The sequence below is a fragment of the Cyprinodon tularosa genome, unplaced genomic scaffold (genome assembly GCF_016077235.1).
Source record: "Cyprinodon tularosa strain WSP-4 unplaced genomic scaffold, ASM1607723v1 ctg196, whole genome shotgun sequence".
NCBI lineage: Eukaryota > Metazoa > Chordata > Actinopteri > Cyprinodontiformes > Cyprinodontidae > Cyprinodon > Cyprinodon tularosa.
In genome coordinates this window covers 183,915-211,661 of record NW_024038715.1, presented here as the reverse complement: position 1 = coordinate 211,661, position 27,747 = coordinate 183,915, and the positions used below count along the sequence as shown (strand labels likewise).

Sequence of the window (27,747 nt, the reverse complement as noted above, 5' to 3'; positions counted from 1 at the left end):
GAGGGAGTATGCAATAATTCAAAAAGAAAGACTACAAATTTGAAGAAAGGGTGTGGTGCGCAATACAAGGTTACAAAAAGAAGTGGCTTTGTTGCTTTAATATTTTGATGGGAGAAACTAAGGGTAAATGTTCAAAAGATTTGTTATTATTAACTTAATATTAATCAGTAAATCACACTGAAAGATTGTTGATACTCCTCGCCTTGAATTTCTGTGCTTGTAAAAATGTAAATAGCTGAAGAAAGTTACCTTATGTAAATGTAAAAAAAATAAATAAATTTTTAGTGATTCAGTTAAGATGCAAAAGCAACATTCCAAAAAGAAAATACAGAAAACCAAAAAACCAGGCGACTTCAGGGGAAAACACACATGAGGAGCGAAGTGACGACAAGAAACCAGCAATGAGGAACTGCACAGGAGGAGTATATATGGGGGACAGAAAAAAAGGATGGGCTAATCAGCAGATATGGAGCAGGTGTGGATAGAAGCAACTAGAAGGGAGTTGGGGAAAAGGAGACTGGCACACGGGGGCAACAGAGAGTAACTAAAAAAATGCAACACTTCTTAATTATAACACAAAATGGAAAAGAAACCATCGAAGGAAAAAAAAAAAAACAGAATGACATAAATAACTGAAAACTCAAAAAGAAGTCCAAAGGGGAGAAATATAACATCAGGTTTTTAGAGATCTGATTAAACTTCTACGAAAAAGTATCAGTTAAAAATCTTTATCAGATGCCCACAGAAAATTGGAAATACTAAACCCAACCAGTGAAATGTTTTCTGAAAAGTAGCAAATATAAGTACTGGCACTTAAGTACTTGAGTTTTTTTTTTTTTTTTCTTCAAGCAGACTTGGAGTAAGCACATGGCCTGTGACGCAGATTAAAAGAAGAGTATTTAACAATATTTAGTAGGGACACAAACCACGATTAGTCAGGAATATACAATTTAAACAAACACATTGAGTAAATGTAATGATTATCTAACTGTTGGTATTTTAGCTCACTACAAAGCTATTGGTGTTCCACTATGGTGTTCTTCCCATATGATCCTGGAAGCAGGAGCAGGTTTACTGTACATTTGCAACTTCAGTAGGGTCAATGGAGAATTATTCATCCATACAGTGATTAAATCCATATAGTATCTCTTCTAATCTAGTTGGTTTTTTTTTTTTTATGTTTTTGAATTTTAGTCATTACATTTTTGTCTTGTCTATCAGTATACCACTAATATAGTATTCATGGGTCTTTAAAATTAAGTGCAGTTTAAATAAAATGAGGAATTTATACTCTTCATCTATTTTAAAATAATACTTTTGTTTCTTAATATCTGTGATCTGGAGCTTCAGAGATTTACTAGCTCAATGATTTGCAGTCATCAGTTGTCAGCCCAAAACCAAAATCCTGTGATTTAAAAAAAAAAAAAAGTATTACAGTAGATTTTTCTGTCTTGATTTAAATTGCAATAGATGGAAACAACTCCATATTAAATAAGTTTTGAGTTATTTAAGCCTACCATCCGGAATTTCAGATGCCAGACTTTTTGTTTTTTTAACCTCAGGATGTTTAACAAATGTGGGCAGTTTCTGGATTATGATCACAGCATCGGTCTACCCTACACTAACCCCTGATGTCTGAGGGCAGAACGTGGGAGAAAGCAAAGGTTGACAGGAAGTGGTCGACTAAGGGCAAAGGTATGCAAGTGTTCCTCTGTGCTTATCTGCATGTGTGTGTTCGCCCAGCAGGCAAAACACAAAAGGCCACGACAGGAAACAAAGTGCTTGTGCCACCGGTTAGCAGAAAACAGAGCGGCAGATAAATGACTCATAACTAAGTTGGCACCACTTCTGAGAGATATGGCTGAACAGAAACTGAGGGAGAACCAGTTGCTGACATTCACCGCAGTGAGCCTAACCAAGCAGGAAAATAAACAGTTTATGTAATTCTTTTTCTATCCTGAGTATTTGAAACTTAGAAGGGTATAGTACTGTAGTTCTGGTATAAATTTGGAATATGATAAAGAAAACGCATATGCAAATGGATTGTTGGACACATAAAAAAAAAAAAGTGTTTAGCAAGCTCTCTACCTTCCTATTTGTTTGTAATACATATGGGAGATGATATTTTCAGCAAATTAAACTCAAAAACTTAAAGATTACTGAAAAACTTAGAGGTGACATTCATAAAACTAACATGTTACCTTCCAAAATCTTGAGAAATGCAAATTATTACCTTAATGGCAAGTGGAAGTCCCATACTTTATGGATAGTCACAATATACTTCATTTTACTTACCTGTAGTTCTAATTTGCAAAAATTATAAGAACTAAAAGTTACTTTCCTTTCTTTTGAAATGACCCCTTATAGAAACAAAATATTTTCACACATTTGTAAGATCTAAGGGAACATCTAAGCTGCAGAAAGTACAAGGTTGTATGTTACATCATAATGCATCCCAGGGCCCAAAGTCAACCTGTGACCTCCAGAATGTAACCAACAAAAAAAGTTGATGAGGGATGTATTATATATTTACATGGATGACAAAACGTAACTACACCTAGAAAAATCACCCGTGAAGTTTTATAAGACGGTCTAAATTTGTTTCCCAGTTGTTTGAACACAGACTATTTGCGAGGAGATGTATCCCTGATGTGTGCTGCCATCTGTTGGCAAACTACTGCCTGTACAGCTTGAATTGTGACCACACTTTAGGTAACATGTTCAGCTAATTATTGTGACAGATTCTTTAGTTATGTGTTTCGAATCAGATGAATGGAACAGCAGAAGATAATGTCAAAAGTGTTGTATTTGTTTTTTTTTTTTTGCTAAGATAAATGTCACTTTGTAACAGTCGCATGTTTGATGAACAACTTTAAATAGTGAAGGTTGTTTATTCAGAAAGCATCTCTTAAACTTCTGAAAAAATAAGCTTTGAAATATCACTTTGAAATTATTAGAGACATAATCCCCCAGCATGTCCTGGGTCATCCCCTGGGCCTCCTCCTAGTGGGACCTGCCTGGAACAAATCCTGCGGAAGGCGTCCAGCTGGTATCCGAAAAATATGTTCGAGCCACCTCAGCTGACTTCTTTCAATGTGGAGAAGTGTCTCTACTCAAGGCCTGTCCAAAATGACTGTGATCTTCACCCTATCCCTTCTACCACCCTGCAAAGAATGTTAATCTCAGCCGCTTGTATCGGGATCTTGTCCTTTCGGTCATGATCCAGATTTCCTGATCATACGGGAGGATGGGAAGGTAAATCTAGAACTATTTATTTTTGCTCAGCTCTCTCTTCACCACAACAGACCAGTTCAGCATCTGCATTGTATCAGCAGCTACACTGATCCTACTATGGTTCTCCTGTTCCATTTTTCCCTCAGTCATAAACAGGACCCTACAATCTTTGAACTCCTCAAATTGAGGCAAGAACTCTCCCCCTACCTGAAGGGGACAAGCCACATTTTTTCAGTTGAAATTCATGGCCTAGGACTTGGAGGAGCTGATTCCCATCCCTACTGCTAAACATTTGGTTACAAACTGCCCCAGTAGGTCTGTTAAGGTCTTGGCAGGAGAGAGCCAGCGGAACAACATCATCTTTGAAAATCAGAGATGAGTTCTGCCAACACCAACCAAACCCAACCAGACACCCTACGGCCCTGCAGAGAGTGTGGAGCTGGCGCACTGTTCCATGCATTGAGGTCTTTAGGCCTATTTTGGGTTTGCTGAAACCCCTTCAATCCGACTAACTTAAACACTGTATAGTCATCCACATTCAATAGGGCAACATTGTAATGTAAAGTTACAGACTCTGGACCAAAGTCTTTGAAAAATAAGTCAGTCACTTCATTTGGATGGGATTTAATTGATCTCAGATAATAAAGTAAAAAATCTTGGTGTTATTTTTGATCAGGATCTGTCATTTAAATCCCATATCCAAGTGAAATATTGCAAAAATTAGAAATATCCTGTCCAGGGATGATGCTGAAAAACTTCCATGCATTTTGTTTTCTCATGGTTGGACTATTGTAATTCTTTAGTATATGTAAGTCTACAAACTGTAGTTAAAACCCTTCAGCTGATCCAAAATACTGCAGCAACAGTTCTGATGAAAATTAAAAAGAGATATCATATTTCTCCTATCCCAGCTTCTCTTAAATGACCTCCTCTTAAGTCCCGCATAGAATTTAAAATCCTCCTTGTCACAAATCCTTAAATGGCCAAGCTCCACCTTACATCAGAGATATGATTGTTCCGTATGTTCCTAACAGAGCACTTCACTCTCAATAAGCAGGTTAAATCCCCCATTCTTATGAGGGGGAATCACCACGACAGTCTGTAAGTCCAGAGACACTGTCCACTGACCTCCACACAATATTCAAGAGGTGCATCAGTCCAACAACATCTAGAGCTCTAAGGTAGTCAGGGCGATCTCATCCGCCTTGGCAATTTGGAGATATTTGACCACCTCAGTGACTTCTGGCTGGATGATTAGTGAATCTGGCCCAGAGTATCCTGTCTCTTCTTCCCCTGCGTAAGGCTTCTCAGCCAGATTAAGGAGATCCTTGCACCATCCAACGATGCCAGCAACTCCCCACTCCCAATGAAAACAGTGATAGCAAAACACTGCTTTCCCCTCTGGAGATACTGGATGATACAAATTACTTTGAGGTCTTTCTCTATGGCCTCTCCAAATTCCTCCCAGACTCCAGTTTTTGCCTCTGCAACTACCCGGGCTGTGTCACACTTGGCTTCAGTAGAACTGTTGCTGCTGCTCATCTCCAGGTATCACTGTTGTTTCCCACATGGGCCTTGAGGTCCTTCAGAATGATGGACCATTCCCCCAGGGATGCGTAAGGCCCGGTACTCCATTTTGCTGTTTGGCCCATAGGCCGAAACAAGAGTCAGAACTCTGCCCACTAACCGAAGACGAAGGGATGCGACCCTCTCGTCCACCAGGGTAAACTCCCAACAAGAAATGGCTGAGGTGTTGGAGAGACAAGCAGACCCATCCCCGTCTCCATGTCTCCCAGTGGACTACTCCAGATTAGAAGAGTGCAGCATCTCTCAAAGAGCTCGGTTCAAGAGCCCAGGCTATGTGGAGGCAAGCCCGACTACTTCTACCGCTCCACTTCCCCAAAAGCTCAGGCTCCTTCCTTCCCTGCAAGGTGACATTCCATGTTCCCAGAGCCAGTTTAAGCATCCATGGTCCGGGTCGCCCCTGCCTCAGGCTGCTGTCCAATCCTCTTTGAACCGTTCCCTCATGGACTTGGTCTTGCCAGGTCCTGCAAGGAAAAACTTGGGCTAACAAACCCCAACCTCAGGAATGGTTACGTGGTAGAGTCCTGGCTTCACTGTAGAAGGTCACATACCTCGGTTTCTTTTTAAAGGCTTTTTGAACCACTCTTTTCTGACCAGTCACCCAGAGCCTCTTTGCCTAGGCAGACCCTACCAGGGGTTTTAAAGTACAACCTTGAATGTGCTTGAGGTTCTTTGGATGACCTCAGGTAAAGAATTCATGGTTCTCTTAATTAATCCTTGTTTGAAAACTGCCTTCCTATACATTAAACTGATATAAAATTGTTTGATAGTAAAAAATAACCTGAAACAAAAATAAATTTAGGTCAGAAATTCATGGATTTTTATATAGACCAGTGCACGGGTTGGCATAACAAAAAAAGGGGAAACAGAGAGGAGGCAATTCTATGGCAGAAGGAATGGCCTGCCAGTGCACTGTGTATGCCTGAAAGGCCAATGTGTCTAGGCCTTTTTACGAATCTTTTTAGATTATATAGTAAATAAATTCTTCTGGTTTGTCACAATTTATATCAAATTCCTGTTCACACCAACATGTGTCCTCCAACTGCAGTAAAATTAAGTGGTAATTTGAACCATGACAGACGGCAAATGTAAGACACAGTTTATGACACAGTATCTTAAAATTTTAATAAAGTGGGCAAAATAGGGTTGGTAAACATTTTTCTTTTCACTACAAAACTGTTAGTAAACCAAACACCAAAGTCCGTGTTCTTAGATTTCCCTTATTGGTACAAAATATTAGAGCCAAGGCTTGAAGCAAAGAAGTTAATTATCTCTTATGGACTCGATTTAAGACCTCTGAAGATCTATAGTCATCAAACACATCTCAGTCAGGTATAAAAGTACAATCATTTTAGTCTTGATTGTACAATGAATAGCCACAAAGCTTTTCAGTAGAAATATGACCTCCCTTGGAACAGTACTAAGGCAAAGAAGTGCAGAGAGAAAACAGTGTCGAGGCCCCCAGAAGACACATGCAGTTAATTTAAGGTATTGTGAAAATGGTCTCTGTACCTACAGATGAACACTGAATCAAAAAAGGAAACCACATAAAATGAGACAAATGTAAATAAATTACTGAGATGTTACTAAATAGGGTTTTACAGGCACGTGGCAGGAGAACTCAGCCAATCGTTTCCAGACAATATATCTTGTATGCTTTTCAAGTAAAAAGGCTGCAAACAAAAGACGAAACAGTAAGGAAACTAAACATAGTTAAAAGATATAAATATCAAACGCATACTGTTAGGCATTTGTCACAAGTGAAATTCTTTTTTTTTCTAAAACAGTAAACGAAATCAGTCTATAGTATGGACCATAACAGGAAGATAAACAATTTTTTTTAGAAACTACAACACATATTGCTTTGTTACAAAGAAATTATTTTCAGTCCCAAAAAACTTACAAAGCCATGGAAAGCACAGCAAGAAGCCTTTTATAATAATATAGTGACTTAGTGAGCACAAAAATAGCCTATATTGTTTGTATTTTTTAATTATTATTAATTTATTTCTGTAAAGAAGTGCTAGGAGAAGCTTTTGCATTGCTCAAAAGGCCTATTACTTTCAATATTTCTGAAAAATGGACACCACACACGCTCGGTTAGGAAAAAAACAGCATTGGAGTGATTCTACACACATGCAGCACGTCCGTGTCACAGTAAAGAGACATTGAAACTGACCACCTTGATTTTTTTTCAGCTAAACCAGCCCCTTTGTGTGTGTTGTGCCTTTGCTGGCAAACTTAGATCACAAATTTGGCTGACAGATCTTATTCATGGGAGATCAATCTGGTCTAAATGATGTACAAGAGAGTGTTTCCACATCCATCTTTACAACAAATGTAAAGCAGCTATTTACATCTGCTTTTAATCTTACTCGCCTGTGGGTCCTGGTTCCTCCAGCTTTAGGTTAAAGTCCTTTTCTTACATGGATTTTGTATGCAATTTAATTGTATTGATTTCCCACAAACATGGCAACCTGATTGATTACATTTTTAAGGACATCAATACTTAACGTGGAATATTAAAAATAGAAATCTATAATTTTTGCAGCTGATGTGTTTCCTTTAAGCTGGATGGCTTTAGACACTGCAGTGGCACCTGGCTGACCTCATTTCACATGTGCTTTTCCAAATAAATCATCCATTAACAGAGAACACTTTAATGTCAGGGGTGTGTCGAACGGGAGCTTTATAGGTTCAAATGACCTTAGCAGAGGCAATAAACTCATACTTGTAAACCAGCTCGTTATCAGCAAATAATCTGGGCATATACACAGGCACAATGTGCTTTGTTTTAAATCACAAAATAAATGTGCTTTAGTGAAGACTCCCAGCTGTCTCTTAGCAGGTCTCCTTGGCTTGACTTGGCATCTTGCACATCTTCAAAATCTGCTTCAAAGCTTTCTGGACATCCTCGTCCATCTGACCCTGAGGGACACGGCAAAGCTTCAGTTATTATCTGGTTAAAAGCAATATGATTTATCGGAAATACAGAACACACCAGACGTTTACAGCTTTCAACTGTAAACCCGACACAAACATTCATAGATAGATATATTTTTTTTTTGTTCTTTACAGCAACATTTTTTAGATGCACATTTTCTGAGTTCTTAATACTTTTTTCCACACTTAAAATAAAAAAACAGCATGGATGGATGCAAAGACGATTACATAATAATAATTCAATAAAATTTCACATTATGCCAAACTGCTGCACAATATAAACCTGTTTTAAATTGCATTTTATTTAAAATGTGAACAGATTTACCTGGACAGCGTAGAGAAGATGCATCCTGTATACTGAAACTGTTTCATCATGTTGCTTCTTTGATTCCTTTAAAGGCAACACCGGGTAACAGTTTAGTTTAGGTGCAGCAGAAATACAAATATCACCAAGAGTATATTACTGTGTAGTCATTCTAGAGACTCTTACAGCTAGCTGGTACTGAAGCTGTTTTATTTGCTGCTGAAGTGTTTCCGTCTGCTGGTTTTGCTGTTGTCTCTTGGACGGAGAGCAGGAACTGTAGGAAAGCTGTGATAGGCTGTTCAGAGCTTCCTTCAGCTTGCCTACTTCCCGGGACAGGTCATCTATCTGAAAATGGATTAAAACAAAGCTTCATTTAGCAATAAACATGATGCAGAAAAGGAGAAAAAATATTGTTTTGAATTAAGTGTGCTTACTGTCACTTGCAAATAAAAGAAATGTAAAAAAAATGATAGGTGCTCTGACTTATATTGATAAATTCAACTTTTCTTGTTCACTTTTCAACATGTCCACACTTATAAGCCTACTTGAGCTAGTGTGTGTAATCTAATACTTTTATTTTATAAAGAGATATTAGCTGAGAGGATTTATTCATGTTTATGTTTTCTGATTAAGCTTTCCTCCAAAGCTCTGCAGACATTTAAATGATGTTCCTAAGGTAGATCTAGGTGCAGATGAGCTGTTTATTGCTGACCCTCTTGTTCTTTTCTCTTTCTGATGCAACATGATTCTCTATGAGCTGTTTGAGCTGACACACAGCATCCTGTGATTCAGCAAGTTTGGCGGTCAGTGTCTGGTTCTCCTTTTCCCGCGACATCAATAGCTCCTGCAGAGTTTCTCGCTCTGAACGATTATCCCGTGCCTGAAAGAGGACAGAAATTAAAATTGAATGCAAGAAGTCATAACAGGAGGGCAAACAGGTACTTTAAATCCTCTTCTGTGGATGTTTTGTTATCTTCTCTCACCTTTTGCCAAGCGTCTGCTGCTTCCAGAGCCATCTCATCCTGCTTCCTCAAGGCATCCTGAAGGAGTTGGGTCAGATGATTCACCTCACCTTCCAGCTGCTCCTTCATGCTCTCATGATCCGGACGGGGAACCGTGTCGTCTGAGGAAACGTCTTGCTCTGCATTCAGCCTGTTTCACACAAATATAGAGAAATAAATCAACTTATTTTACAGTAAACCATATTTAACACTTATGACTCCATAGTGAACAACTACTCTAGACCTCAGAGCAAGACTCTTCTTTTTATACAATATTCACTTGTTGCATAAAAAAAAATGATCTCAAGACTATTTACTACATGCCCAGAACTAGTTTTAAGCAACCAAGGAACAGGTCGCCAAGGCTTTCAATTGCTCGCAAATCCTTTTGCACCCGTCCTTCTTGGTTCCACCTGCAAATGGTGTGGCCTCTGGGAGATGGTCTCTTATCAAAGATGATGAGTATGAACCCAATCTGTTAACCAGTCCTGTACTGAATAGGGCTAGGGCAAATAATTGCAATTGCATTATAATCACAATTTAACTAATCACAGTTTTCAAATCACAGACCTACGTTTTGGTGACAGTTTAAAAAAATTAAGATGACTTTCTCACTCCTTCCGTTTGGTGGTACTTGATATGCTTAAAGTGGGTTTTGCTGCCACAGAAAAGGGAAGAGAAAGTTGCAGCAAAAGCACAGATATATATGTTAGTAGAAGCAAGCACTTTTTAAGGCAACCCTAATAGCAAAGTACTCTGAACAAGCATTTAAAGGAGAATTCCGTTTTTTAACACTTTTAGCCCATTTTCTGTAGTGTCCAGGATGAAATCGAATGATCGACACCAAAATGGTCCTGTCTCTGCTTTTTGGCTCATGCAGAATCACCCCCTGGCTGCTTTAGAATGGCTTCCATTGTGCATGTCCGATAATGTCCTTAAAACAACCTTAAACGTTCTTTTTTTTAAATATGCTACTCACCGGGTCGTCAGCGCTGTTCAATGACGTTCCAAAAAAAGTTTCGTAAAGAAAAAACGTTCCTGTAGTGTTTTATTTAGCATTTTGTAAATCCCATTGAGTTCTGTTGGAATAGTCAATATTCCGCTGCCACCGGAAACGGAAATGGGGCCTGTTTACACAGTTGTAGTCTTTTCGCTTCACTCTGTGTACTCCGACGTCGAGAATCAAGAATCCACCTTTCGTATTCCATTTTCAGAGTTTTTTAAAGTGTTTAACAGAGACGTTAGCACCTCGACGTCGGAGTACACAGAAATGTACACAAAAATGCCTGCCCTGCATTCTTTAAAGAAATGCATTGTGTGTTCACGTGTATTAGTTCACTGAAGACATAACGTTGACAAAGAAAAGTGCATTTAGTCTAATGTATGTGCCTTGTTAGATTACTGACAGTTATATCCAATAGGGCTGGAACAATGCATCGGCCTAATCAATTATCAAAATAATTTTTAACTAATTTAGTAATTCATTTATCATTAATTGGAGTATGAAGACTCTAAAACATGTCATTTGTTTAAGAAAAAACAAATGAACAAAGAGCAATAATTTGGCCAGAATTGCACAAAATATATTTGCATTTAGATTAAAAAACGTAACCGTCAGTAAATATCCCCTATCCAGTTCTTCTCTACTGGCACAGTTCTAGCTTTACCTGGATAAATAATGAAAAGAAAATATTTTTTTTAATCTTTTTTTAATTTCCACATTTGTGTGACCACTTTTGCTGTAATGTTTTACAGTGGTGTCCCACAATTTCCCCATTGTGGGAGAATAATGGGATTTTCTATTCTATTCTATTATATAATAAAGCACTTTTTGCCATCTGATTATTAAGTAATTGCAAAAATAATTTATAGATTGATTAGTTAAATATTTGTATGTTGCAGCACTAGAATCGTATTAGTTCTAGCTTTTTCTTGAAGCTTCTCTCCTCACCTCTTTTGAAGTGTCTCCACTTGAGTTGTCTTTTGATGCAGCTCCTGTCTGAGGGTTTCTAAGTCACTTTCCAACTCCTTGATGGCATTCCCCAGGGATGAAACAACCTGTGTGTGATCAGTAAGGGTCACAGAGCTCTGAGCCTGAGCCTCCGCCTCCTGCCTCAGGTGAGTAATATCCTCCTGAGCAACTGAGAGCTTCCCTTCTGTCTCAGCGAGTAACATCTCCAGCTCCTCCACTTTACTGCTCAGCAGCTGGACCTTTTGCTCTGAAGAGATGGATAATGCTGTTGTATTCTCAGCTCGAGCCTCTGCAAGCTCTTTTTGAGTTGCATTCAATTGGTTTTTGGTTTCACTATAGGAGTGTGACAGCTCCAGCAAGCGCTGCTGCTGCCCAGCAATGACCTCGTTAAGCTCCTTCTTCATCTCCTCAAAGTCTTTGGCTGCAGCTTCGACAGGAACTGTGCCCTTCAAGGCCTCCTACACAGCAGGAATGAAGACATTGTGAACTAAGAAAGTGGCACTTCTTACGCAAGTTGAAAAAAAAAGAAATTTAAAATAAAATGAGAAATTTTATTTTATTTTCTCTCAATACGTAAAAAAAGTGGCTCTTAATTTTACCTGAAGCATTCTGACTTCCTCCTGTGCCTCCTTGTAAAGCTCCTCTATCTGGGCCGTTCTCTGTTCTCCATCCTTTGCCGCCTGCCTCTCCTCATCTGTCCGTTGCAGCTCTTCTTCCAGCTCTCTGATTCTTTGAGCCGTTTTTTCTTTCTCTGACCCCAACTGGGCGAGCTGGGCCTTCAGTTGTTTTATCTCCTGTTCCAATTCCTTAACCACCAGTTTCTCCTTCAGCTCATCGTCCCCTCTTCCCATCTGTGCTTTCAGATCCTCGACTTCCTCCATAGCTTGATGGTATCTTTCCTGAGTGTCTGTCAGTTTTGCCTGAAGCTCTGCTAAACTTTTCCTCAACTCTTCCTCTTGTATTTTCTCTCTCTCACTTCCATCCTCTTCTCTTTCTCTCCCTCTTTCAGTGTTGAGCTGAGCCTGAAGCAAGACGTATTCTCTCCTGGTTTCAAGCAGTTTGTTTTGAAGACTTTCTAGCGTTTGTCTTAACATCCGGATTTCCTCCTTGCTCCCACCTTCTGCCTCCTCTTCCTGTAGTGTAACAGAAATGTTTCCAGGATGGTCTCCCACTTCCACCCTGGTTGTAGAATGTACCTGCGCTGGTAGTTCAAACTCATCCTGTGTGGAATGAAAGGAGGAGTTGGAAGCCATGCTGTTAGGGCGACTGTTCTCCTTCAGCTCATATTCTGGTAGGGATGGAAGTTTCTGTGTGGTGAGAGTTCATGACAATTTTGTAAAAAACAAAAAAAAAAAACAAAAAAAAAAACACACACACATTTGACAAAGACACAAAGATTTCTTCTTAATCTTGAAAAAAAAAACACCTAAAATTAAAGCCATGATCAATTATATAATAAAGTTATTTTGTAAATGTACAGCTGCTTCAAGAATTCAAAAATTTAACTTTTTTTTAATCATTACATAGTCACAAGTACAAAGCAAAGAAATTCACTCTTTGCATTTAACCCATCCCTTTGGGGAGCAGTGGGCTGCCACTGTGTGGTGCCCGGGGAGCAGTGTGGGGTTAAGGGTCTTGCTCAGGGACCCAGAGTGGAAGTCTGTGGGACTGGGGCTTGAATTCAGAACCTTTAGGATCCAAGTGCAACACCCTCAGCACTAGGCCACCTGCCCAACAGCTTGGTATATGGTGTTTACACAGGACAGGGAGACAATGTTGATTTGCATTAAAGAGAGTAAAAGCTTGGTTAAGACTTTTTTTTATCCCTACAAAACCTTTTTATTCGACTCTTATGACTAAAACATAGTTTGATGAGCAAACCGAGACGTTAGTAGTTCAGTGCCGATGCATCTAACAGTCTGTGTTCTATTTTCCTGAATTTACTTTGGATCGGAGGTTCCCGTTCTGCTTCTGTGACTCTTTCATGTTAAATGGGTCCAGTCTAGCAAACAATTAAAGCCTTATATTCAAAATGGATCAAGTGGATACTCAGAGGTGACCTGAATCCAGTTCAACTCAGACACCAACGATAACTCCAGGTAAGGTAAAAAAAAATTAAAACAAAAAACCTTGTAAAGTACGAGTGCGAGCTACAAGAACAAGGAGAATTGTGATGCAGTTCTATGCGTTGGGTGGCAGGTGGCAATATCATTAGAAATCTGTCATTCCTCTAATAACCTAAACTGTCAAAATTCAAGAAAACAAATCTTGGCTTTCTTTCTACTTAAAGCAACTGGCAAAAAAAAAAAAAAAAAACAATGAATAAAATATGCTGATGAAGGTTCTCAGTCATCCAGGTCATAGTCATTCCTTAAAAGTTAAAAAAAAAATAAAAATCCACTGGACTTGGTTTCCAAGATTTGAAGACGTTTCGCCACCTCTCCAGGAAGCTTTCTCAATTCAAATGTCTGGATCCGCAGTGAGTTTGAGTCTATATATAGACAAGGCCTTGTATTGCTTGGAAACATGCAAATGGAATTTTTTTTTTTTTTTTGAACTTTTACGGAATGACTAAAATAAAACTGTAATCATAACCAAAATAATAATAAATGGAATTTAAAGAAAAGCCTGTTTTAATACCCAGTAGTATTGCTTTAATACACCAGTGAATGGTGTTTAGACTACTATGTTCTGTTGAGATCTCAGAAGATGGACAGGTCCCGCCTCAAAAAAAGACCATAAATTTGACTTTTAAAACTAATTTCAGTAAGAATACTGATAAAAACATGTGAAAAAAAATTATTTCAAATCTCTCTGTAAATTTCCTCCAAGTGGCTGCTTATACAAATCTAGCCACAGTTGGAAATGAGAATGTAATTTTCTATGCAGATGACACTGCTGTTTTTAGCCATAAGGTAATGGATACAATGACCAGCACATAGGGGCAGAAAATACTTTTCTGGTTCTAAATTTGGAAAAAAATAGGTCGTTTACACTTGTTTATACCGACCGAACTGTGCAGCTATACCATCATTTCATCCCTTGAGAAATTTTTCCACATTAATTTCTACATCACAACCACAGACTTCAAAGTAACAAAGGAAAATGACGTGTTAAAATGTATTTTACAAATAAACATTTGAATGTGCGAGAGGCATTTGTATTCAGCACTTTTTACCTATCCAGTTAGCGATCCTGTTTGGATAGCTAATATTTATCTTTGTGTAATGTAGTCTTAGTGTAGATAAAGGATGTTCAGTGGAAGCTATGGAGATTTGCTAGAGCTCATAAGTGAACAAAAAAAGTCATACACAATATGAAACAATATGAAAGAGTTCATAGGTTAAGTAATAATGTACAAAACCTTGAACATCCCACAGAGCAGACTTCAATTCATCATTAAACATTAGAAAAACTGACTCAAGCTTTAACATGGCCATCCATTTAAAGTGAGAGACCAGGAAAGGGAAGCATTAATAAAAAGCAACCAAGAGGTGCATCGTCCCAAATGTAGAAATGATCAGGTGGAGAATCTGTGTGCGGGATAACCTATTTAAATAGATGTGCTTTCTGTCCTTTATTCGAATTATACGGTAAACAACCCTGATATACAGTAACTAAAGGACTTGTCAATTGCCACAGAAACTTCAAAATACAACAAGAGCTACAAAGATTTAAATATAGACACAGTCCTGTTTCAGAATAGCCCTGTTAAATCTAGACCTAAATGCAATTCAGAGTTGGAGACATGACTTAAAAATGGATGCTGATAGTATCTGTCACACTAATCTCATTTGGATTGTTTTGCAGGAGAACCAATTAAAAAGGGCTTAATATTGGGGAGTGTTGGCCTAGTGGTCATTACATAGATCTTAGAATCCTGAGGTTCTGGGTTCAAGCCCCACTCCCACAGACTGCCACCCTGGGTCCCTGAGCCAAGACCTTTAAACCCACACTGCTACCCAGGGCACAGCACAATGGCAGCCCACTGCTCCCCGAGGCGATGGGTTAAATGCAGAGAGTTAATTTGGTTGCTCTGTACTTGTGACAGTCTAACGACAATAAAAAACTGGAGAAAAATAAAACACAAATGTACAGCCTTCTTTCCTTTACACAGAGAATGTGAAAGCCCTGAATTAATTTCCCCTTAATGCATATAATTAGAGCTGGTTTGGAGGATCTTGCCGAATTTGTTAGTTATGCTACTTTGAGGTTTTCTTTCTCCCCTCTTCCTCTACCTGCAGCCTCATATAACACAGACCAGAACACAAAGTAAACCATGCTCTCTAAAACTGAAAACAGTAAATATGTTGACTCTAATCATGCTCTTTCTGTTAAACATAGAATATACCAAAGAGACATACAGACCTTGAGTTTGTTTGCTAGCTCCTGGTTTTCCAAAGTAAGAGCATTAATCCTGGCTTGCAGAGCAGAAACCAGAGCTGCAGTCGCTGTGTGCTCAACCTGCCAAACACACACACACATTCACATGCCAAAGAGACGCACAAAGGTAGCATTAGGGACCTCTAGGTATCCTTGGGGAAATAACACAAGTTGTGACATGTTGCAGGCTTAGGTTAGACCTCCTTTAAGAATGCAGATGATTCGTAGACTGGCAATAAACTAAGAATAAGAGCTTTAAGTTGCATATCAAAAAGAGAAAAAAAAATTTTTAAATGGTTATTTTTCAAAACTGCTAAACTGCTATGTCAATGCATTTGTATGTAATAAATGTGGTTGAAAATGAAACATCTCCTTGTTTGAAAGCTGTAAGAGGTATAGCTGCCCAGTGTATAGTTAAATAAACATCCAATGTTTGCGCAGTTCTCTGCATTGTGTATCATTACCGCCACAATGACGTCATTCTTTGTTTAGCTCCTTTGGTCTCATCCAATCACCTTTTTTAAAGCTACCAATGAGCAAAGTAAATAAAGCATCACACAGTCCATCGGTTAGTAATTATTACCCTCACCTCTAGTTCAGGAACTGTCACCATCTCCACCGTCTGCTTCAGGTCTTCGATCGTCTCCAGCAACATGTTTCTCTCTTCATGAAGCTTCTCAACCTGTTTTTTTAGTGGTGATCCTATGAACTCGTCCTCCTTTATAGTGAGGGGAGGAGACAGCAGTGAAGGGTGGAGGCAGGGAGGGCAAACAGACAGGTGGGAATACATTTTGGAGGCTGATGGGGTGAACTTAACGAGCTTTCGAATTCTCCTTTACTACTAATACAGTAACAAAATATTCATGGGTTTTTAATCGTTTAATATTTAATTACAATCAAAAACGTTGACATAACTTGTTAGGATTTCGTGCAAAAGACCAAAACAACCTAAAATGCATCTGTAAAGTCAATTTTTTTAACACAGAAAAATTCAAAGTTCATTTGGTTGTTTCTATTTGTAGATAATTAAATGTAAAGGGGAAAAAAGGAACTGTAACATAAATCTGTAATAAAAAAGGTTCTAAGTACAAATTTTGACTTTTGTACTACCTTATAGGTAAATCTGTTTGGAGTATCATCCTTGTTGGAAGCAGGAGTGCTGGTAGATGTAACAAAAGAGGGAGAAGAGGGCCCAGAACTCTGAAAGATGAATAAATGATATATGGGGTTCAGTTTTTTTCTGCATAAAAACATTTCAGTTCTTAAATGTTAAAGCAGCTCTGAGCATGGGTTAAAACAATGCACATTATTTGCTCATCTTTATTAACTATCTTTTTTTTCTGTCTCAACACAAATAAGAAACTAACAACAACCTGGTTTCCCTTTAAAACTAGACTATAACAGAGACAGAAAAGAGGATATAATAACAAATCCCTGCATGAATGTTATTCACTATTTTTTTTATAAATTCATAGTAAACATGCATCAATATTAATTGGAGTGGTATAATGATTCAAGCTGGACGCACAAAAAAAGACATGCATTTACCTGCAGTGGACTAATAGGAGGTGGAGGTGCTTTTCGTTTTTTGGGAGTTGTGACCCGCTCATCACTTAGCTTAGCTACTTGATCATGCTAAAAAGCCAGCAAGAGAATCAGAAAGATATTCACCAAAGGAAAAAGAAAAAAAAGAGAGGTGGGATTCAGTGCTGGTTAGTAGAAAAATAGTCAGTCACTAAGTTTAATTCCTTAAAATCAGCAGCTAAAGCATGTTCCTGCTATTAAAAAAAAACGTTGCACTAATACATCAAAGCAATATTTCTACAAGTATCATAAGCTGAAATTAGTTATTTTTAGATCCTAACACTGATGGTACGGAAGAGGATTAGGGCCGCTGGGAAAAAAAAAAAAGTTAACTGATTTTTAAATATTATTTCAGTTTAATTTTTTATTCTCAGAATTCTGACAATAAAAGGTCAGAAACCTTCTTTAAAATTTAGTCATAATTCTGAGATTAAAGTCATAATTCTGAGATTAAAGTCAGAATTCTGAGAAAAAAGTTAGAATTCTGAGATTAAAGTCAGAAATTTTTTTTTCTTCCAGTGGCCCTAATCCTCTTCCGTACTGATGGTGAGTTTTAGAAACCTTCTTTAAAATTCAATTATTATGACACATGCTTTTAAAAAATAACTAAACCCCAAACTTTTTTTCCTTTTTTTTAAAAACCAGATAAACCATAGATATTCTTCCCATGTGTTACTCAGTTCATTATCATACCCGGATCCACTACTGATACTTTTCCCATTGAAGGTTTAAAACAAAACTATTACACCATTTCACTCAAAAATGTTTCATATGCTGTTGCGATGAGTCACAAGTTGGAATTGTGATACAAAGTGTTTTTATTGAGCATTTTATCAAACATAAGCAGCATAGCAGGGTTATGTTTTGGGTACTTTCAATAGTTATTCATATCAAGTTCACTGTCACTTGTTATGAAAACACCCCCGCAAATTCAAACCCAGACTTGGGAGTGTATTAGGACTACCCACTTTGATTGCATTTTTTTTTTATTTGTTTTTATTGAAAGTGATAGTGTAAAAAATATACAGGAATAGTTACATTACTTTCTTTTTTTCTAACACAGAACAGATAACACCACCCCCGACCCTTAATACACCCTGCCCTGCCTGGACCTGAATAGTTAAATAAGTACAAGTGTTATACAAGAAGGGAAAGAAAAGACAATAGAAATCCCAATGTCAAATCACAAGTATAGGCTTGTACAGAAAAAATAACCTCAGATCAAGTCTAAAGCCATGTCTGGCTATAGCCTAAGTTGCGTGTTGTTGGCTACTCCAGTATACTACCAAATAGAGTCATTGATTAAGACATGCCACATTGGTAATGTATCAAGTGCCTAAAAATATGAGATTAAAGGTCCCCACACTGACAGAAACTTTTCAGAACGTCGTATGGTGAATTTAATTTTCTCCAAGTTTAAGACCATCATCACATCTTGCAGCTACCGTGTTTGATTTCCAATTCAGTAGAATTTGCCTACGCGCCAATAGAGTAACAAAAGACATGATGTTACATTGTTTTTTAGTCCAAGTATCAACTGCATCTGGTATCCCAAATATAGCCACTATTACAGAGGGTTCTATTCTCACCTCCAGAACCTCAGACAACACATTGAAGACCATTGATCAATATTGTGTAAGTGTGTGACAGGAGCAGAAAATATGTGTCGGTCAGCTACATCTGCATGACATCGAACACATCTACTGTCCATATGTGGGTAGAAAGAGGAAATCTTGGCTCTGCTCCAGTGGAGACGATGCACTACCTTAAATTGGATTAATCCCAGTGTGCTGCCATTGACTCTTTTTAAGGCCTCTGCCCACACCTCATCTGAAATATCTAATACCATCTCTTTTTCCCAGGGACTTTTAACAATTTCCACCTTGACGTTATTTGTCGATTGCAGTTTTTAAAGTTGATATGCTTTTTCACTGAGATGTTTAAGGTAAGGTTATACTAGCAGGTTATTGTAATCAATAATCTGTGAACATTCAGATGCTTTAGGAGCACTGAGGAGGGACATAACAGTAGTAAAAAGTAAAAAATATTTTACCTGAGGACTTCTTGGAGACTTGGAATCTTTCAAGGCAGTAAGTAAAGAGAACAACAAGTTAGCATGTTTTAAAAAAATGATTGGTAAAAAAAAAATAAATAAAAAAAAATGTTTTCATTAATGTAGGATATATACTGTATATCTGGTAGAGATGTTTGCATCATTAAGCTTATGCATTTATATTTAGCTGGGTTCTCACAGAAACTTGTTTGCTTTATTAGTGTTTGAGGTCACAATTTTCTTCTACTGATAATTTGTGGGTCCAGATCTAAAGAATTTTGGCAAAAACTAAATCATGGAAAGTAACCCCATTCTAACAGCAGATGGCAGTGTTGATATTTTATGGAAAACTGAAAGATTTTAAAGTGGTTTACTGTAGTTTTATTTAAAGGACAGCCATTGAAAGAAAAATACTAATTAGATTAGGCTTATTAAATAATGCATATACCTGAGAAAGAAATTTAATTTTTTTTTCTTTTAGTCTTACCTATATGTGGATGTTTGTTCAGGGAAGCCAAGAGAGCACTTTGGGCTTCTGAGTTGCCCAATAGTTTGGTATAATGTAAAACATCATGGCCCTCTAAATCTACAGCTGAGAGATCTGCTCCTCTTTGAGCCAAAACTTCAACTGCGGCAACTGCGTTGGACTCAGCTGCAAGCATGAGGGCAGTCCTACAACACGGAGAGAAGACCTGGCATTAATGCAAGCAAGCATACAAATAAAAACATCCACCTATGTGCAAGAATACATGAATCCTAAGTCTGTTATCTTTCTTATAGTGAGTGTTTCATGTGTTTTTGATTACCTGCCACAGTTGTCAGGGGTGTTGATTTCAGCACCGCAGTCCAGCAGCATGCTGCATACTTCAGAATGACTGTATTTGGCTGACAACATCAACGGAGTGAGACCATCCTTTGTGAGAAAAACAGACATTACAAACATGTATTGCTGTCATGCTGAATATTCTAGATTCCAAATGGCAAACGTAAACATCTCTAAGCCATCCTGCAAAACACCAAGCTGTGGTCCTTGACATGAAGTAAGCCAGCTACCTTTGAGATGAGAAAACCTGAGCTATTTGAAAGAGAATGAAAAAAGACCTGGTGTATGTAAACATCCATGCTCTCTGAGGCAGTATTCTCCTTTAAAAGGTCTGTGTTTTAAGCATAAATCTTATGACAAAAAGTGAATACTATATAATTATTTTTTTATATATATCAAAACAGGGCTTATAAACTCGATTTTTTAATTCACAATTGTCAACATGAGTTAATTAGGTAACAACTCTTTAATAAAAAAATTTTGGAAAAGAAGATTCAGATGATGTTCACATTAAAAGAGCATTGACCCCTAAAGCCTGATCATATATGTAAACAGTTATCTTATCTCTAACAGTTATTTTCTCCCTCAAAAATTGCCTTGAGAGCATGGTTTCTCTAATTAGGGCAAAGGGTAACAGATTATTTACAGGTCTTGTGAATTTCTACACAAAAGAAGATAAATTGTATATTCTTTTGAGGGCTCTTTGTTTATAAATGCAAATGTTTAAAACATTTTACTTTTTAGTGACTTATTTAAGATTTTTAAACGTTTACATTACATTTACAGATTAAATCCATGATAAAAATTTGATGGCTTGCAAATTGGTTAAACTGGGAATTTTGCTATTTTACATTTTTTTGGAAATAAAGGTAAAAGTTCAATCTGAAATGAGCTGCAAGGTTCAGGAGGAATTGAAGGAAACCTTGAAAAAATATATATATCCGAGAACACTGCAGCTGAAGGAATTGTGTTTACTTATAAAATAAATTGACAACTATAAAACATTAGGTGTTACTTTACATTGTAGTACAGAAATACACATATAGCCATTAGCCAATTTACACGGAGTACCATATATCTCCTGCCTATATATGGGTATGAAAAACATTTAAAAATAACAAAGCTGCTGCTTCAATAGGTGGGTTCAGCAGAATTTAACACAGAGTTGTCATAGCTGACCAACAGCTGCAGTATTTCATGAAATGTAGCACCTTCTTCACTTGGACTGATGGATTCCAACTCTGACCATGACATCCAGTTTATAGACAGCCCTGTGTAACCAAAGTGCTGAATGGTTGATTTTCTAAGCCCGTCGCAGCTATGGAACAGGCTTTTGCTCAGATGTCCGAGCAACATTGTTAAAAGAGGCAAAACTAAGATAGGAAATCATACTTCTTGTGAGAGCTTCTATAAAAATAACACCATCCACTTGCAATTAAGTTTTCTCAAAATGTACCGAAGAAAAGCTGCATTGATAAAAGTCTCCAGTGGCATCATGATGTCTGCACACAGCAGGGAAATTACCCTTTTAGGCTCCTTTGATCTTTAAGTTTCCTTTAATATGGTTGATCACAACCATCACAATTCAAGCAATTTATTGCTGGAGATCTCTGGAACAGTCTTAGGTAATATGAATCTTTCCTTTTTATTAACAGATAATTATTACGTTTCATAAAATCTACTATGAATTTGATTTGGAGGATATGTAATGCTACTTTAGAAACTTTAAAAACTATCTATTACTTATATGACTATAGAAACTCCCCCATTGGTTGAACAGTGACTCCTTCAGGGAACCTCTGGTATGATCTTTGCCCCAGAGAGCTCAGCTAATATAATCAGGCAACAGATATAACTTTTGGGCAAACAGAAGGTGTTTCTGAAAAATATCTTTTGGAGGTAAAAAAAAAAAAAAAAGGAAATAATTCCAGCCTAAGGAGGCTAGTTTTAAACCAGGAACTTGAGATTGTTATTAAAGCAATGTACTCCACCTTATCATATTGGTTCTAACTTTATGTTACCTACGCTGGATTTTGTTTTTACCCATGTTTTAATTTAATGCTCTATTTTTTTTATTTGTCTTTAAAATCACTTTATGATTTTTATCTTTGCCAAATAAGATGCCAAATAATTAAAATAAACTTGCTTATCAGTTGTTTTTACTATAACATTCCCGGCTTTCCCACATTTTTAAATTCTTTTTAATTTCAAACATTTTAATTCACTCTTTGGCGACCTATTATGAATTAATTGTAGCAAGTATGACTAAACCTTGAATTTGATGCATCTCTTATGCATCATTGGTGTCTGAAATTTTTAAGAAAGGTATTCGTTTTTGTTTTACAGAGTCTCAAAACAATTGTTCTTCAATGGTGTTAAAATAAATCTTTGTTCTGACTACCTTAAATAAAAAAATTCTTTAACACAGGAACATGATTTTTTTTTTTTTTTTTTTTTGAGACGCCTGGGGTAAAAAGCGAAAGAACATTAAGCAGTAAACCATAACTGCATACTTGCGTGTTTTCTATTACAAGGCTGCTGCTGTTTCCACAGACCAAAGAGGACAAAACTATGTTCTGGGTTTTTTCAGAGTTATGTTGAAGACTTTAACAGGCCTGCCTGCTATGACCAGATTGTATTGCTGCTGCTACTCTGGAAACCAAAAGGCAAAAGTAATTGTGTCCTATTCTGGGCAACAGATTAAGTTGAACGTGTGTGTGTGTTCCTGTTTGGCCATCTGAGTGAGAACCATTTTTCTTTTTTTACCAGCAAAGTGAGGTCCATTGATTGTAAAGTCAGGATATTTTTCTGCTCCTCACAAGCTATTTAGCAAGGGGTTAAGTTTAGGGCCAAGGTGTGAATTGATTTTATTTTAGGGTGAGGGTCAGGCTGAGGTATGCACTGGCAATGGTTAAGCTTACCGTTATTGTCAGAATTAGGGCTTAGAAAGGGTTGAAAGTGAATGAAAATGTATGGAAGTCAATTCATAGTTCTCATCAAACATAGCTAGAAAAATGTGTGTGATCATGTATTTGTGTGTCATATATATATATATATATATATATATATATATATATATATATATATATATATATATATATAGACACAGTTATTGTTGCCATTTTATTTAAAGTTCTTCTTAGATTCGATGTTATTTATTATCCTCTTTTAATTGGTGTTTCAGAGTTTCTTAGTCACCTTTTCACTAAGGATTCTTTATTTATTGGTGGCCTTGGTTTCGTTAGGTTTCTGTTTTTTCCTCTTTAATGTTTCTTTTCTTCCATTTGCCTCTCCATAGTCCCTCTGTTGGCTCCTAAGCTGTATACTCTCCGTCAGCTGTTTTTCATTCTGCTAATTAAAGTCTCCTGTGGAGCAATCAGTAATACCTCCTCAGTATTTATATACCTAGTTTTCAGTTTCTACTTGCTTGTATCTTCTGTTATTCATCTATAGTCCCTGCTGTTCTGGGTTGACTGATGGTTTAAGTCTTTAATAAACTTAAATATGACTTCTACTCACAATGCAGAGTAGTTTACTGTAATACTAGGCTAAAAACCTAATTAAACACCTTAATGAAGTAGTTGTTAGGGACATCCATTAGAACATGAAAATATGTGTAAAATAAGTGTATAAAGTTGTATGGTGCAGGAATACAAAGGCATATGTTTACTGCTTTGAGGAGGTTTGATAAGAAACTAAACCTACAGGAAAACTTCATCCATTCATAAATACATTAAAATGCCATAAAGCTAAAGAAGCCTTTGGAAGAATGATAACCCCTTATGTTACATAAATTGTGCTAAGATTTAGTTTCAAGCTGTTTAAAAATACGGATTCGCCAAAAGAAGATGTACAAGTTTAAGTAGAGAAAATTACTTTACTATGAGCTTAACTTAAAAAAGCATTTAGTTGATATGTTTCAATGTTTGATCTGCCAGATGTTTCTGTTTCATATTTCATTTCATTGTGTGTTTATTAAAGTCCAACCCAGATCAGGTACGGCCATATGATCCAGCTGTGATGGATGCCCCAGGCTTACAAGCTGGCATGTTAAGCTCAGCATAAAGAGCTTCATATTCCAGACGACCGGTCCACAAACTGCCTCCACTAATAGAAGACAGAGGGCCAAGCTGCTCGCACACATTTGCAGATCATTGTGGCTGGAAAAGTAAATGATCTTCATGGAACATGACAGTGATTTCTCTTAGCTTTTATCGAGAAACAGAAGTCAGAGATATATTGCTACTCAATAGCTGATGAAGTCCATTTTAAGAGGGGCCGATTGTTAATCCTTAAACAATCTTAATAAATACAGAAAGATATATATTTTATTGCTATTTTTGAGTGCATACTGTGAATACAGCAGGATGTCTTATCCCACAGTAGGGCTGGGCGATTAATCAATAAAAAAGATTAAACAGATTTTTTTTTTTTATGAAGCTTTGATTTTTGGAAAATTTGAATTTTATAAATAATCAAATCATATCCTTGAGCTTCCATAGCTCTGATTGACATAAGTTCATCACTTTTTGTTCTTAGATGTCTCCTTATAAACGATGAACGCATCTCTGTGACTCATCTATGGCTGTAAACATTTAGTTTGTTATATTTTCATTGTTTATTATGAAGCATAATTATCATTTTACAGCTTAATTCTGTTGCCCTTTACATTAAGGTAATCTATAAAAAGTGGGTGATAATTGTCATTTTTCATTTTTATTCTGAAACTTTATTGAGGAAAAATAAATTATTTAACAGATTCAGCAGATAAAAAAAAAAGATTATATTTTTAAGCCAAATCTCAAAGCTCTAACCCTAAGTCCTGTTAGTTATCAAGGGAAAGAGACCTGAATTGTGTTTGTTATATAATGTGGAATCTATTTATATAGAAATAAGGCTGACATCTCCTTTATCTAACACTAAATGATAATGTTTGCAAGAGGGTTGACTGTAAGTGAGTGCAGTAATATAGTGTGAACCTATTCCTAACAAGCTAAAAGCAGCATGGTGATCAAATGAAAATTAATTGCTCCTCAGTTAAACAGACACACACAACCCTGCATGCCATATTATGGTTTCCTATCCCAGCTGGATAAAAGCAACAGGCATGGTCTGTCACTGCAATAGAGACCACATGTCTGCAGCATAAGTTCCCACAGTACTCTGACCTTCTACCTTTTGCACACACAGAAATTAATCTTCAAACAGATGACAAATGAGAGTAAATGTCAGCTCATGAGGCTCATTTTTACTGAGGAACATTTGCTTTTGCTTAGTTACATCTCTCACAGCCCCCCCCTTCTCATCCGAGCCTGAAAGGGAACAAAGAGTTGCTCACCAAAATAAGCCTGTTACTGGTATATATTATATACCATGTTTTTCAGTTGTAGGGTTGAAATTATTATTTTTCTAATGAGATGCAAAAGCCGCTCAGTACAAAAAGGGTGGATGGATGGATCTAAATGATGTCAGACTCTGCATCACACTGACAACACCAAACCAAAACACTGCATATTTAAACCATGCATTTTTTGCACACTGTTTGCATTTGATCACTGCTGCACTTTAAGGAATGGAAATGTCATGTAAGTAAACATCTGTGTATACAAAATGAGAATAAAAGTTGCCCTCGTCTAAGTCATGGATGGATGGATGGATGGATGGATGGATGGATGGATGGATGGATGGATGGATGGATGGATGGCAACTAAAAAATAAGCTAATATCTAAATTTCTATTCAAATTCTAGAACTTCTCAGACTGTAGGATCCTTATAAAAAGGCAAATTCAAAGCAAACACTCGTGTCTTAAAACTTTATTCTCTAAAGGAAGAACACTAAAACCCAACCTATTTATGGTTTTAACTCAGTTTAAGTGATCCTATCTCCCATGCCAGAAAAAAAAAAACATGCTGTTAGAGTAGAAGAAATAATGAATGTACATACTGCATCTTTTTGGTTGATGGGACTTTTCAGTTCACACAGCAGCTGAACAATCTTGATGTTCCCACCGGCAGCTGAGGATCAAATGAAAAGAATCTCTTGATCACTAAATTTCATACGGGGTGTATTTTCATCCAAATTAAATTACAGTTTAAAGTTAATCCGGCATGAAACATTCCCACGTTCAGACCCAGCCTGTATAACAGCAGCTCTGTATAATTAACTCTAAGACTGCTGAGACACTTACCAGCATGATGAAGAGCAGTTTTTCCTGAGCTATCTGGAGTCTCAAAAGGACACTTACTCTGGAACGAGAAGATTATTTTAGCAAATCCAACATTTCAGAGTCTATAGTCGGACTTCTTATCCAACCTTTTTCCTATGACAAAGAAAGGTTGTAAGAAAACAGTAAAATGTCTCCCATCAAGTTGGTTTTTACACTGCTTGTAAAAAGCTGAGATAAAAATCTTGCTTTTTTGATGAGTCAGAACTTTGATTTCCACAGAAAAATATTTTTACAAGAATTCTGTTTGACTTATACATAATGAGATGCAAGACAGTACAGAACTGTTACCAAAATAATCAGTTTATCCAAAAGTATGCTCAATTTATTTATCTTTAGGTTTCATGTTTAGTTTAAGAACGTAGATGGTTTCTTTGTGAATAGTAGACATGTTGTTTACAGCTTAGGAAATCAACCTGAAAGAACAACAAGAGACATCTGCTGTGCTGCAGACCGTTCTTTGAGCAATGAGGCAGGGTAGTGGATGCTGCTGTGATGCTGCAGACTGCCACGAGGTAGTCAAGTCAGCAGATCAGAGTAGGAATAGTGTGCGTCTGCTTGTCAGTCCTGCTGATCTCCTCACACAATCAGCAAGGTCTAGAAATGGAGCAGTGAAACTGTCTGGTTTCAGATGCCTTGGCAAAAAACAGGTAGTTCTCACTATAGGGTTCATTTAGTGAAAGTTGTGCTTTCACACATTTTGTTTTTGACAGCAACTCAGAACCAAAGTAAGGAAATTCTGGAATAAACTTTATTCTGATTCAATAAATAAAAGTAGTAGAAATCCATGCTTTGTTTTTTTTTTACTAGCTGTTCTATATGCTGACTATATTTTGCAATTAAACTCATAATATACACTACATGAAAATGAATTGAAATATAACACACAATTACTAAGAAGAAAAATGAGAATACAGGTTTCAAATACTTGCTCAAATACTTGAAATTAAATCCTGTGCATCAGATTGCCTTGAAACTAATTAAGTGTGTAACTAAAGTCCTGTATAAATACAGCTGTTCTATGTAGGTCTGAGATGCTTGTTAGAGAATAGTACAAAAAAAAAAACATCATGCACATAAAAATGTAGAGGATAGGCCAGGGATAAAGGTTTGGGATAGCTTATTGCAGCGTAAGATGTTAAAAGCTTTAAAGTTCTCAATCTTTCAGTCCACCATAGGCCTTGTATGGAGGGCTTAAATAGTCTAGAGGCCTGTGAAAACTCTGGAGGAGCAGCAGAAAACCACAGCTCAGGTGGGAGATTCTATAGATAGAAAAACATTAATATATGCACTTAAAACACCAACTCTGTATGAAGGAGCGGTAAGAAACAAGCCATAAAAAGAACATGCAGAAAGCAAATCTGAACATTCTGCTTTGCATAGTGAAAAAGAAAACACTAGACATCATTTGAACCAATCCCCTCCACTGTAAGACACAGCTGTGGAAGGATGATTTACTGTACCACCGTTCTTTGTAAAAAAAACACTTTAGGAAACTAAATCATTACTGTGCTTCATTAAAAGCTGCTTTTTGTTCATCTGCTAACAAAAATTAAGATAAAATACATTGAACTGTGACTAATATGAACAATGACGAAAAGGTTAAAGGGGTAATAATAAGGCATTTATAGAACATTCTGT

General features: G+C 37.0%; 1 protein-coding gene across 3 annotated transcripts in view; it reads right to left on the bottom strand.

Annotated features, from left to right (window-relative positions):
* Positions 1-5,917: 5,917 nt before the first annotated feature.
* rai14 (retinoic acid induced 14) overlaps positions 5,918-27,747 on the bottom strand; it is a 53,788-nt gene continuing 31,958 nt past the window's right edge. Inside the window, exons 6-21 of one of the 3 annotated variants that reach the window (XM_038283635.1) lie at positions 26,071-26,128; positions 25,827-25,897; positions 19,865-19,971; positions 19,546-19,730; positions 19,059-19,084; positions 16,970-17,056; positions 16,532-16,621; positions 16,011-16,139; positions 15,407-15,502; positions 11,638-12,345; positions 11,018-11,496; positions 9,049-9,217; positions 8,778-8,945; positions 8,252-8,410; positions 8,087-8,152; positions 5,918-7,746 (exon numbers count right to left, since the gene is read on the bottom strand). In XM_038283635.1, the coding sequence (XP_038139563.1) occupies positions 7,660-7,746; positions 8,087-8,152; positions 8,252-8,410; positions 8,778-8,945; positions 9,049-9,217; positions 11,018-11,496; positions 11,638-12,345; positions 15,407-15,502; positions 16,011-16,139; positions 16,532-16,621; positions 16,970-17,056; positions 19,059-19,084; positions 19,546-19,730; positions 19,865-19,971; positions 25,827-25,897; positions 26,071-26,128 (2,685 nt within the window). In that variant the 3' untranslated portion in view covers positions 5,918-7,659. The remainder of the gene's footprint in view (positions 7,747-8,086; positions 8,153-8,251; positions 8,411-8,777; positions 8,946-9,048; positions 9,218-11,017; positions 11,497-11,637; positions 12,346-15,406; positions 15,503-16,010; positions 16,140-16,531; positions 16,622-16,969; positions 17,057-19,058; positions 19,085-19,545; positions 19,731-19,864; positions 19,972-25,826; positions 25,898-26,070; positions 26,129-27,747) is intronic. The other 2 variants (XM_038283638.1, XM_038283636.1) reach the window with 2 other exon arrangements.